Source organism: Perca fluviatilis, chromosome 20 (genome assembly GCF_010015445.1).
Source record: "Perca fluviatilis chromosome 20, GENO_Pfluv_1.0, whole genome shotgun sequence".
NCBI classification, from domain to species: domain Eukaryota; kingdom Metazoa; phylum Chordata; class Actinopteri; order Perciformes; family Percidae; genus Perca; species Perca fluviatilis.
In genome coordinates, this window is record NC_053131.1 from 43,952 (window position 1) to 55,594 (window position 11,643).

Here is an 11,643-nt window from a genome sequence, read left to right on the forward strand (position 1 = left end):
TCGTTTTTTAAATGTAAAGCACTGCATTTTAGACATGAAGGAGGTGAAAGGGAAGGGTTTTTATAAAATGATGGTGCTGTGCTTAAATAAAAGTAAGCTCCACCAACGGGTTGACACACCGTGGCGAGGGCATCTGGGTTGGGCGGCTGATGTCCAGCCTGCGTGGAGGAGTTTATATAAGCCCCCGTTAACAAAGAGAGTAGCTGACCTCCAGTGGAGGGTGCTACACGGGATAGTGGCAGTCAATAAGTTTGTGTCTGTCATTAGTCCTGGTGCTAGTGATAACTGTCCCTACTGTGATGAGACTGAAACTGTGTTTCATTGTTACTGTGAGTGTGTGCGCCTGCCTCCGTTGTTCTTACTGCTGGAGAAGTTGTTCATTAAGGTAGGGGAGGTCTTCTCTAAAAACATGTTCATCCTTGGGTTCAGGTATAGTAAGATTGCAAAATATAAATGTCAGTTGTTGAATTTCATCCTGGGCCAATCAAAGATGGCGGTGTATGTTAGTAGAAAGAGGAAGGTGGATGACTCTGTTGATATTAATGTAAATCTCCTGTTTGCTCGGATGGTGAAAGCCAGAATCAGGATTGATTTTAATTATTATGCAGAGATGAAGGATGTGGATGAGTTCAGGGTGATCTGGGCCCATGGTGATGTGTTGTGCTCTGTAGAAGGAGACCAGCTCCTCTTCTCTCAGGAGCTGATGTCATGTAGTTGAGTGTTTAAGTCTGTATGTATTTATTGGACTGGTGAACAGAGTTTATTTTGTATATAACAGAAGGGAACATTGATTAAATAAAGTTCCTTTAAAAATCAAAAAATCTCTCTCTCTCTCTCTCTCTCTCTCTCTCTCTCTCTCTCTCTGTCTCTCTCTTAACATCCAGTAGTCCAGGAGGATGCAGACAGTAAACATTAAGTTAACATTCGTCATGTCAACACAATGTAACAATATGAACAACACTGATGATATCAGCAACAACATGAACACAAGAATATTACAGGTGTGTGTGTCTTTGTGTGTGTGTGTGTGTCTTTGTGATTGTGTGTGTGTGTCTCTGTGTATCTGTGTGTGTGTGTGTGTTTGTGTGTGTGTGTGTGTGTGTGGGGGGGGTGTCACTCACTGTTCCTCAAAGTGTGGCAGGTAAAGACATTCTGCTGCTAGACTGCATTTTGCTTTGTGCTTTTGTTTGTGTGTTCCAGTTGGTGATGTAGTTTAGTTTCTGTTGTGTTATAATTTGGTTAATTCTGATTGGTTGGTTCCCAGACTGGTCCTGAGGCAGAACCGGACCAGTCTGTCTCTGTCTCTGAGGCAGAACCGGACCAGTCTGTCTCTGTCTCTGTCTCTCTGTGCGTCTCTCTCTCTGTCTCTCTGTGTGTCTCTCTCTCTGTCAGGACAAACACGCATGCATCATGCTGTCATTTAGAAACAAGTAGTACTGCCTTTTCATCTGCTATATTATCCTAAACAAACCACTTTTACACCCCCTCTCTTTGTGTCTCTCTTTCTCTCGCTCTCTCTCTCTGTCTTTGTCTCTCTCTGTCCCTCTGTCTCTCTCTCTCTCTCTCTCTCTCTCTCTCTATCTGTCTCTCTATCTCTCTCTCTCTTTTTTTCTGTCTCTTTCTCTCTCTCTCTCTCTCTCCCTCTCTCTCTGTCTTTGTCAATTCAAATTCAAAGAGGCTTTATTAGCATGACCATATTGACATACAGTATTGCTAAAGCACATAAACAGTGAAACATGTTACACATTAACATCCAGTAGTCCAATAGGATGCAGACAGTAAACATTAAGTTAACATTCATCATGTCAACACAATGTAACAATATGAACAACACTGATGATATTAGCAACAACATGAACACAAGAATATTACAGGTGTGTGTGTGTATCTGTCTGTGTCTTTGTGTGTGTGTGTGTGTGTGTCTGTGTGTCTGTGTGTGTGTGTATATGTGTGTATGGGGGGGTGGTCACTCACTGTTCCTCAAAGTGTGGCAGGTAAAGACATATTCTGCTGCTAGACTGCAGCTAGGTTGCACTGCATTTTGCTTTGTGCTTTTGTTTGTGTGTTCCAGTTGGTGATGTAGTTTAGTTTCTGTTGTGTTATAATCTGGTTAACTCTGGTTGGTTGGTTCCCAGACTGGTCCTGAGGCAGAACCGGGTCAGGAGGTGACCTGAGCATCAGGACCAACTGAGTGAGGGGACTCTTCTCTTTGCTCAGCTCTTGGTGTTGCAGGGCTTTCTGCTGGTAGGAGTGGGGGTCACTGTTTTTTAGATGTAGCCAATATTTGATTGCACGTTTTTGAATTTTGATGAATAAAGGGAATTGGCCTAATTCAGCTCTGCAGGCGTTGTTGGTGGTTTTTCTGTGCATCTGTAGGATGCTTTTACAGAACTCTAGATGCAGGGTTTAAACTGGGTTTTTGTCCAAATGGGCCTGATTCTGGTAGGAAATAGGACCCCACACCTCACTTGCCGTAGAGGAGAACTGGTTTTATTACAGATTCAAATAGTTTGAGCCAGATTCTAACTGGGATTTTAATGTAGATTTGACTTTTTATTGCATAAAATGCCCTGCGTGCTTTCTCTCTCAGCTCCATTATCGCTGGGTTGAAACTTCCAGTGGAACTTATTTTGAGTCCTAAATAATTGTAATGTGTACAGCGGTCTAATTTATGTGTTCCTAATGTGAAGCTGCATGTGTTTCCTTGAGATCTGGATCTTTTCTGAAAGGTCATTATCTTTGTCTTTTGAGTGTTTACTGCCAGGGCCCAGGTCTGGCAGTACTGCTCCAGCAGGTCCAGGTTCTGCTGTAAGCCCTGTTCTGTAGGGGACAACAGGACCAGTCAGTCTCTCTCTCTCTCTCTCTCTCTCTCTCTCCTCTCTCTGTCTCTCTCTCTCTCTCTCTCTCTCTCTCTCTCTCTCTCTCTCTCTCTCTCTCTTTCTCTCTCTCTATTTTTTTTATTAATAAGGTAAAAACTTCCACTAATTAACCCTGACAAAGCACACCTGTGAAGGTGAAACCATTTCAGGTGACTACCTCATGAAGCTCATTGAGAGAACACCAAGGGTTTGCAGAGTTATCAAAAAAAAGCAAAGGATTCTAAAATATAAGACATGTTTTCAGTTATTTCACACTTTTTTGTTAAGTACATAATTCATAGTTTTGATGCCTTCAGTGAGAATCTACGATGTAAATAGTCATGACAATAAAGAAACACATTGACTGAGAAGGTGTGTCCAAACTTTTGGCCTTTACTGTATATATACACCACTATTTAAATAAAATCATCTCATGTAAATACACTAATCTTACAGTTCTTATGCAGTATCAAATGCTCAGGATTCACCAGCGGAGGTAGCCAGTTCAACCACGCCTCAAAGTATCTGCTCTGTGTGTGTGTGTGTGTGTGTGTGTGTGTGTGTGTGTGTGTGTGTGTGTGTGTGTGTGTGTGTGTGTGTGTGTGTGTGTGTGTGTGGCTCCATATGTATATGCTTACGGCATAATAAAAGGTAACCAAACAATAAATATATATAAATAAATACTAAATATGGTAATGGTATGGTTTCCCTCCAGTAAATGCCACTGATTATTAAAATCATTGCCATGTGTGTTTAAGACATCATTTCATACTTTCTTAACATACACCGGTCTACAGTCACTTTACTTGAATGATTTTAACTTGAGAACATTATTTGTATTACGCTTTATTACTTCAAGGCATAAATGAAATCTTGAAAAATACCATTTTAGTTTTGTACATTAAGAAAAGGCTACATTCACCATCCCTCTCTACATCTCTCCACATCTATCATTTGTGATCTGCTGGGGAGTGGTGCAATAGTGCCATCCTGTGGACGTGCGCAGGTACTGCACGTCAAGCTGAATAGCTGTTTTAATCAAACAATGTTGTGTGTGTGTGTGTGTGTGTCTGTGTGTGTGTGTGTGTCTGTGTGTGTGTCTGTGTGTGTGTGTGTCTGTGTGTCTGTGTGTGTGGCTCCATATATATATGTGTGTGTGTGTGTGTGTGTGTGTGTGTGTGTGGCTCCAATATGTGTTGTGTCTGTGTGTCTGGCTCCATATGTGTGTGTATATGTGGCTGTGTGTGTGTCTGTGTGTATGTGTGTGTGTGTGTGTGGCTCCATATATATGTGTGTGTGTGGGTGTGGGTGTGGCTCCATATGTATGTGTGTCTGTGTGTCTGGCTCCATATGTGTGTGTATGTGGCTCCGTGTGTGTGTGTGTGTGTGGCTCCATATATATGTGTGTGTGTGTGGGTGTGGGTGGGTGTGGCTCCATATGTATGTGTGTCTGTGGCTCCGTGTGTGTGTGTGTGTGTGTCTGTGTGTGTGGCTCCATATATATATATGTGTGTGTGTGTGTGTATGTGGCTCCATATGTATGTGTGTCTGTGTGTCTGGCTCCGTATGTGTGTGTGTGTGTGTGTGTGGCTCCATATGTATATGCTTACGGCATAATAAAAGTAAATGCCACTGATTATTAAAATCATTGCCATGTGTGTTTAAGACATCATTTCATACTTTCTTAACATACACCGGTCTACAGTCACTTTACTTGAATGATTTTAACTTGAGAACATTATTTGTATTACGCTTTATTACTTCAAGGCATAAATGAAATCTTAAAACATACCATTTTAGTTTTGTACATTAAGAAAAGGCTACATTCACCATCCCTCTAACATCTCTCCCCATCTATCTTGTGATCTGCTGGGGGAGGTGGTGCAATAGTGCCGTCCTGTGGACGTGCGGAGGTACTGCACGTCAAGCTGAATAGCTGTTTTAATCAAACAATGCTGTTTGAAGTGTGTGTGTGTGTGTGTGTGTGTGTGTGTGTGTGTATTTGTTTAAACTCTAGTTGTATTCAGAAACAGTCTGAGTTGTCTGTTTGCTGACGTCTGGCTTCAACTGTATTCGTGTAGTGTGTGTTAACGCTTGATATATTTTCAAGGTGTTAATAGGCTGGCTCACACCACACACACACACACACACACACACACACACACACACACACACACACACACACACACACACACAGGTCATAAACATAAGTCCTATAACCTTTCCAATGCTTATGAAGCTGTTCAGTCAGGTAATGCAAGCTAAAAGAAAAACACTGCACTGTGTCCCCGTTAACGTACATGTCTTTTATTTAGTTTGAAACATTTCCAAATCAGGGGACATACAGGGATAACTTTGATGTTTTTGATATACATTTTATTATTTTTTTGTCTTCCACTCATGGTTTCAATCGGTCCACTTTGATCCCTGCATGCCAAGCTGCTGTGAGGACTTGCTGTGTGATTTGAGAGTGTGATATTTGTTTTGCAGGCCCTGCACTTGAAACATACATCTCTGAAGCTATGTCCCCAATGGTATCCTTAACAGTTACTGTCCGGTGGGCCGGTGATGCTACAACATCTGACTTTGACCAAAGCGAGGAAGTAGTGTTCAACCTTGACGATATCATTCAGCTGGAGGAGATCCTGATGACCGACATCTTTGTGGATATTCAAGGATCCCAGTTTGCCTGGGGCTTACCGGTGCCCGGTGATACTATGACATCTGACTTTGATCAAAGCGAGGAAGTGGTGTTAAACCTTGACGACATCATTCAGCTTGAGGAGATCCTGATGACCAACATCCTTGTGTATAATCAAGGATCCCAGTTCGCCTTGGGCTTACCGGTGCCCGATCATACTACGACATCTGACTTTGACCAAAGTGAGAATGCAATGTTCCAGCTTGATGAGATCATGCAGCTTGAGGAGATACAGATGAATAACTTCCTTGTGGATAATCAAGCATCCCAATTCGAGTGGCGCTTACCGGTGCCCGGTGATACTACGACATCTGACTTTGACCAAAGCGAGAATGCAATGTTCCAGCTTGCTGAAAGCATGCAGCTTGAGGAGATACAGATGACTAACTTCCTTGTGGATAATCAAGGATCACATTTCGAGTGGGGCTTAACATTGCCCGATTCTACAACGTCTGACTTTGACCTAAGCGAAAATGCAATGTTTTGATTTGACAATATCACACTTGTATGACCTTGGTATCAGAGTGTAACCACCTGGTGTGCACATGCAACAACAAATGTCTTGTGTGCAATACGGTATTCATAAAGTTTCAGAACGTTTTCACTTGATGCACCATGTACTGTGTAAGATCGCCAGACTTGAAAGAGTAAACATCTGACACGACAATGTACCACAATGTCCTGTGTGTGACTTAAAGCGACTGTGACCTTTCACTGTAAGGAGGATGTTTGTGCAAATGCTATAGAAAAACATTTGTGAATCTTGATTCTGTGTCATGAATTTAACCCTTGTGTTGTCATTCTGTTAACCACGCATCCTTTTGTTTTCTGGGCCTAACCTTAAATTTAAATTATCGTCTTCCCCCAATGTTTTTGTCATACTTTCCAAGTTGTTATTTCGCTTCACAAGTTTTATGACCAATGTTTTCTGTTTTTGAAGCTTTTTGACATGTTGTAACTTGTTCTTGTTTTGACACGTTATAATACTAAAATAAACAATCAATGTAAGTAGTAATAGCATCATTCATTTACCCGTTAACAGCGATCATGGTATTGGTTTGTGAAAATGTGGTTGAAATTAAACCACACCTGGTGATAAAAAAAAAACTTTTTGAAAACAGATCACATTTGACCACAAGAAACAGGAGGAGTGACAAGTTTCCTTCCACATTTCCTTTTTACCTTTGTTGAAACATGGACACACACACACACACACACACACACACATATATATATATATATATATATATATATATATATATATATATATAACACCATATACACCACGGTGAACCTAATGTAATCCCAATATCGTCTCTACTCTTTGGCAGACACACAGCCCTTACCAGAGAAACAGACTCTGTTGGACGGACAGCCTTGGTCGGAAACCCCTCCGCAGTGGTTGGAGACACAGCTGTTTGGTTGGACGCATTATCCGGCAGTCCTTTACAGAAGCATTTTTCACGGGGTGTGTACCGCAACCACTGACCTTGAAGTTTTAGGAGGAGCTTTGTATAAAATTACTTACAGGGCTTTGGGTAGTTTCATTGCTACTGAACCGTGAAGAGTCACAGCTGTGAACACAATGGCTAATAATCTCAACATCGGTGATCGATTCAGTGTGTGGAACGACACAATGGCCTCTCCAGAGCGTAGGACATTCCTGAGGTCACAATATGAAAATGAAGGTAGGCTTAGTCAAGGACACCGGGATTTGATCAACACTCAAGACTCGAATACTGTGCAAACTAATCCTGTGCACCAGCGAGATAGAGTCCTTCCGCGATAGAGCCAGGTTTCAGTCACCTCCAAGGTCAACATTTCAGCCAACCGGTTACCAGGTAAATCAAGGTGGTTACAATCGAACACCAAGCAATTACTCTGCACCATATGATGGCTACCAAGTTCATCCCCAAAACAGAGGCTACGATTCTCAGCTGAGAAACGGTGGCTACGATTCTCAGCTGAGAAACGGTGGCTACGATTCTCAGCTGAGAAACGGAGGCTACGATTCTCAGCTGAGAAACAGTGGCTACCATTCTCGGCAGTTTCCGGCTTGTGGTGGCAACAATGCGCTTTCTGGAAGGCTCGCATCCTGGCAGTCAAACCAGCCTGGAAACTACCATAGGCGTCACAGACAGGATAACGATGGTGGATCGCGTAGCTCTTCCTGGCGTGATAGGTCACGGGACAGGCGCGATAGGTCACGGGACAGGCGCGATAGGTCACGGAACAGGCGCGATATGCCACGGGACAGTAATGCTGACAAAGAGGTGAACCATAGCAGTCGTGATAACGAACGTGGATCATGTAGCTCTTCCAGGCACAATAGGCCCAGCACTAACACTGGCCACACGTGCTCCTCCAGTCCTAGAAACCCACGTGATGACCCCATCAGCTCTGATAGTAACAATGAAATGTCCCAGTCATCGATTCCAGACGATACTGTGCAAACTGAACGGCCTGACATGTCACAGTCATTACCTACAGATGAGAGGGTCTCTGCCGAACAGCCCGAGATGTCAAAGTCTCCGCCTAAAACCACCCCTGCGTCTGAGCATGTTTTGCCCAACGAACAGCCCAGAGGGTCCCCGTCATCTCCCTCAAACAACACTGTGGAAACTCTGTGTCTAAGGAGATGGCAGACGTCGCATGTGAAACGTATGTAAAATGTTCATATCTTGTCCAGAAAGTTCCCAATGTCAGTTTAAAGTGGTAACGTGTTCTTTCTTCTTACAGGGAGGTTGTCCCGATTGCTGAAAATCGGATATAATTGCCTATGGGCAAACCGACGTCGAGGTTGCAAACAGTTTGCAAGACGAAGAAAGACATGCACTTTTCACCACAACAGATTTCGAAAGCGTTTCACCCTACAATGATAATACACCCAACTTATATACGTCGACAGCCCCTGGATTCCAGTACACAGCAAATGCAACAGCCCCTTCTGCAGAAGTGGCTTTACTGCAAATGCTCCACATATCTGCGGAGAGTGCGTGTTGGCAACAAAGGGACCAAATTCAAGAGCCTGTGATCCACCAGCAGGAGACTTTCACATTCGATTACATGGACTTTATAAATAACGTTGGGGGGCAGCAAAGGGCCCAATTTCAAGAGCCTTTGGTCCACCAGCTACAGCAGCAGGAGTCTTTAGCGATTACAGACGACACTTTATAAAGGGGGGGGTAACGGGGCGCAAAGGGCCCAATTTCAAGAGCCTTTGGTCCACCACCTACAGCAGGAGGAGCCTTTCACAGTCGATTACATGGACTTTCTAAATGTTGTTGGGGCGGCGCAAAAGGGCCCAATTCCAAGAGCCTTTGGTCCACCAGCTACAGCAGGAGGAGCCTTTCACAGTCGATTACATGGACTTTCTAAATGTTGTTGGGGGGCAGCAAAGGGCCCAAATGCAAGAGCCTGTGGTCCAGCAGCAGCACCCTGTGCACTCACCAGGGCAGCAAGACCCTCATCAACAAGAGGCTCAAACATCTCTAGTCCAACCAAACGTGGACATGAACTTTATAAATGACGTGGGGGGCAGCAAACTGCCCAAGACCACGGTGCTGTACTCTACCAGCAGCAGCAGCAGCACCCTGTGCACTCACCAGGGCAGCAAGACCCTCATCAACAAGAGGCTCAAACATCTCTGGTCCAACCAAACGTGGACATGAACTTTATAAATGACGTGGGGGGGCAGCAAACTGCCCAAGACCACGGTGCTGTACTCTACCAGCAGCACCCTGTGCACTCACCAGGGCAGCAAGACCCTCATCAACAAGAGGCTGAAACATCTCTAGTCCAACCAAACATGGACATGAACTTTATAAATGACGTGGGGGGGGCAGCAAACTGCCCAAGACCACGGTGTTGTACTCTACCAGCAGCAGCAGCACCCTGTGCACTCACTAGGGCAGCAAGACCCTCATCAACAAGGGGCTCAAACATCTCTAGTCCAACCCCACATCAGTGCACACCGCAATGTCAATACATACATACCCCAGGCAGTGATGCATGATTCATTCATAGTCCCTATACCACCTCAATGTGAACCGGCTAGCACCTATCAACGACCTACACCAAACCCCTCGCAAGAGCATGCAGACCGGGGTACCATGACCTCTGACACACTGCTGAATGAGGTGACACAATTGGTCTTGTGTTCCACATGTAAAACAATGTTCAATTTGTGATTCATACCAGATTGAGCACAACAGGGCCATACAATGTGAGTGCCACTGTGTTACCTGCACACTCTGTTACCGCAGTGGTCAACCATGTAGGCTGTGCAAACTAAAACTAAAAAACGGCATAGTGAGTACCCCACCACAAACAGCCTCACCAGTTGCCCTGATCTGGTGAACGCGGGGAGATTGGGACCTTAAGCGCGCATTGCAAGCCTGTTCAAGACCAAAGAGGCAATCAACAGACATGTGCAGCATATCTTGACTCAGGACCAGCCCCCCAGTGAGAAGGATCTGGACCACAGTGAGTGCAATTTATTGATTTTTTCATCTGGTATCTACATTACCCTTGGGAAATGCACCTGAGACTCATCATTATGCTTTCATCCACACAGCGTTCGAGGCCCTTGTCCGAGATGAAAAAGAGAGTATGAGCTTCAAGTACTGGCCAAACAAATATATGCCAGTGGACATGGCCAACCGATATGTCTGCATCTCTCACGTGCCCGGGTTTTGGGATCGAGTTATTGTGGCAACCCATACTCCACTAACAATGGAGGATATGATCGGCCACGATGACCACCTGCCAAAGTTGTTTGGTGTGACCCTTGGCTTCTACAGGTTTCACTGGTGCTGCTTTGTGTTGACGAAACAGATCATCTTGGCTATGTGGTGCACTGATGTTAGCGGCAAAGGGCAACCGAGGGTAGTCCCTCTGGTTGATACCAAACTGAGCAGCTATACAGATACTCCAGAATTCAAACATATGGCGTACTATCTGAGCCAGTGGTTTACAGCTCAGTACACGTCACAAGCCAGGGAGCTCAAAGTGGTACTGGATTGTAAGCCTTTACAAGGTTCTACTTTTGTTCATTTTATAGCTTTCTTGGCTTCTAAGATTGGAATAAGTAGTGTGACTCCTAACGTCTCCCAGGTCAAGACAAAACATGATATGAATTACCATCTGAACATCAAGGTTGCAGACAAGATATTCACTGACCCCAGTGTTCCAGAAGGTGGGTCTGTTAATGTTGTTGAGGAGTTTGCCCATCGTCACAAAGGAAAAGCTAAGGATATCAGCGTCCGGTGTGTTTACACAAACACAGAGAGGTACATGCTTTAAAGGTTGTACAGTAATTGTGAATACACCACATGGTCTAATTTGAGCCTCCAATTTTGTTCAGGTGCATCAATGTGTCTTTTGACCTTTTAGTATTATGTGTTTGTAGCTACAGTGGCAGGTATTAGTTGTCTGGGACCACTGGTGTGTTTTAATTTTTTTTTACTTCTGTGCTTATTGTATTTTTTACTTTTTACGTGTACAAGAACTATATACCTCACTTTTGTGAAACCTAGAGCCCGGAGTGTATGTACCTAGGGCCTTTTTATTTCTGTACTTCATAAATTTGGAACTTTTTGCCTGGACAAAATCTATTTACGTCACTTTTGGAAAAAATATCTGGTGCCAGGAGCACATGTACTTGCTGTTATGTGTCCAGTGTGTTTACACAAACACCGAGACGTACACGGCCTTGTAAAGGTTGTACAGTAATTGTGAATACACCACACGGTGTAATTTGAGCCTCCAATTTTGTTCAGGTGCATCAATGTGTCTTTTGACCTTTTAGTATTACGTGTTTGTAGCTACAGTGGCAGGTATTAGTTGTCTGGGACCACTGGTGTGTTTTATTTTTTTTTATTTCTGTGCTTATTGTATTTTTTACTTTTTACGTGTACAAGAACTATATACCTCACTTTTGGCAAACCTAGAGCCCGGAGTGCATGTACCTAGGGCCTTTTTATTTCTGTACTTCATATATTTTGAACTTTTTGCCTGGACAACAATCTATGTACCTCACTTTTGCAAAATAAACCTGGTGCCTGGAGCGCATGTGCTTGCTTA

General features: G+C 43.8%; 2 protein-coding genes across 2 annotated transcripts; both read left to right on the forward strand.

Moving 5' to 3' along the window:
- Positions 1-232: 232 nt before the first annotated feature.
- On the forward strand, positions 233-6,479 carry LOC120549202. The gene is made up of 2 exons (XM_039785911.1): positions 233-385; positions 5,349-6,479. The coding sequence occupies exon 2, from the start codon at positions 5,381-5,383 to the stop codon at positions 6,044-6,046; it is 666 nt and encodes a 221-aa protein (XP_039641845.1). The 5' UTR covers positions 233-385; positions 5,349-5,380; the 3' UTR covers positions 6,047-6,479.
- A 3,485-nt stretch (positions 6,480-9,964) lies between these two features.
- On the forward strand, positions 9,965-11,643 carry LOC120549201. The gene is made up of 2 exons (XM_039785909.1): positions 9,965-10,044; positions 10,136-11,643. The coding sequence occupies exon 2, from the start codon at positions 10,171-10,173 to the stop codon at positions 10,861-10,863; it is 693 nt and encodes a 230-aa protein (XP_039641843.1). The 5' UTR covers positions 9,965-10,044; positions 10,136-10,170; the 3' UTR covers positions 10,864-11,643.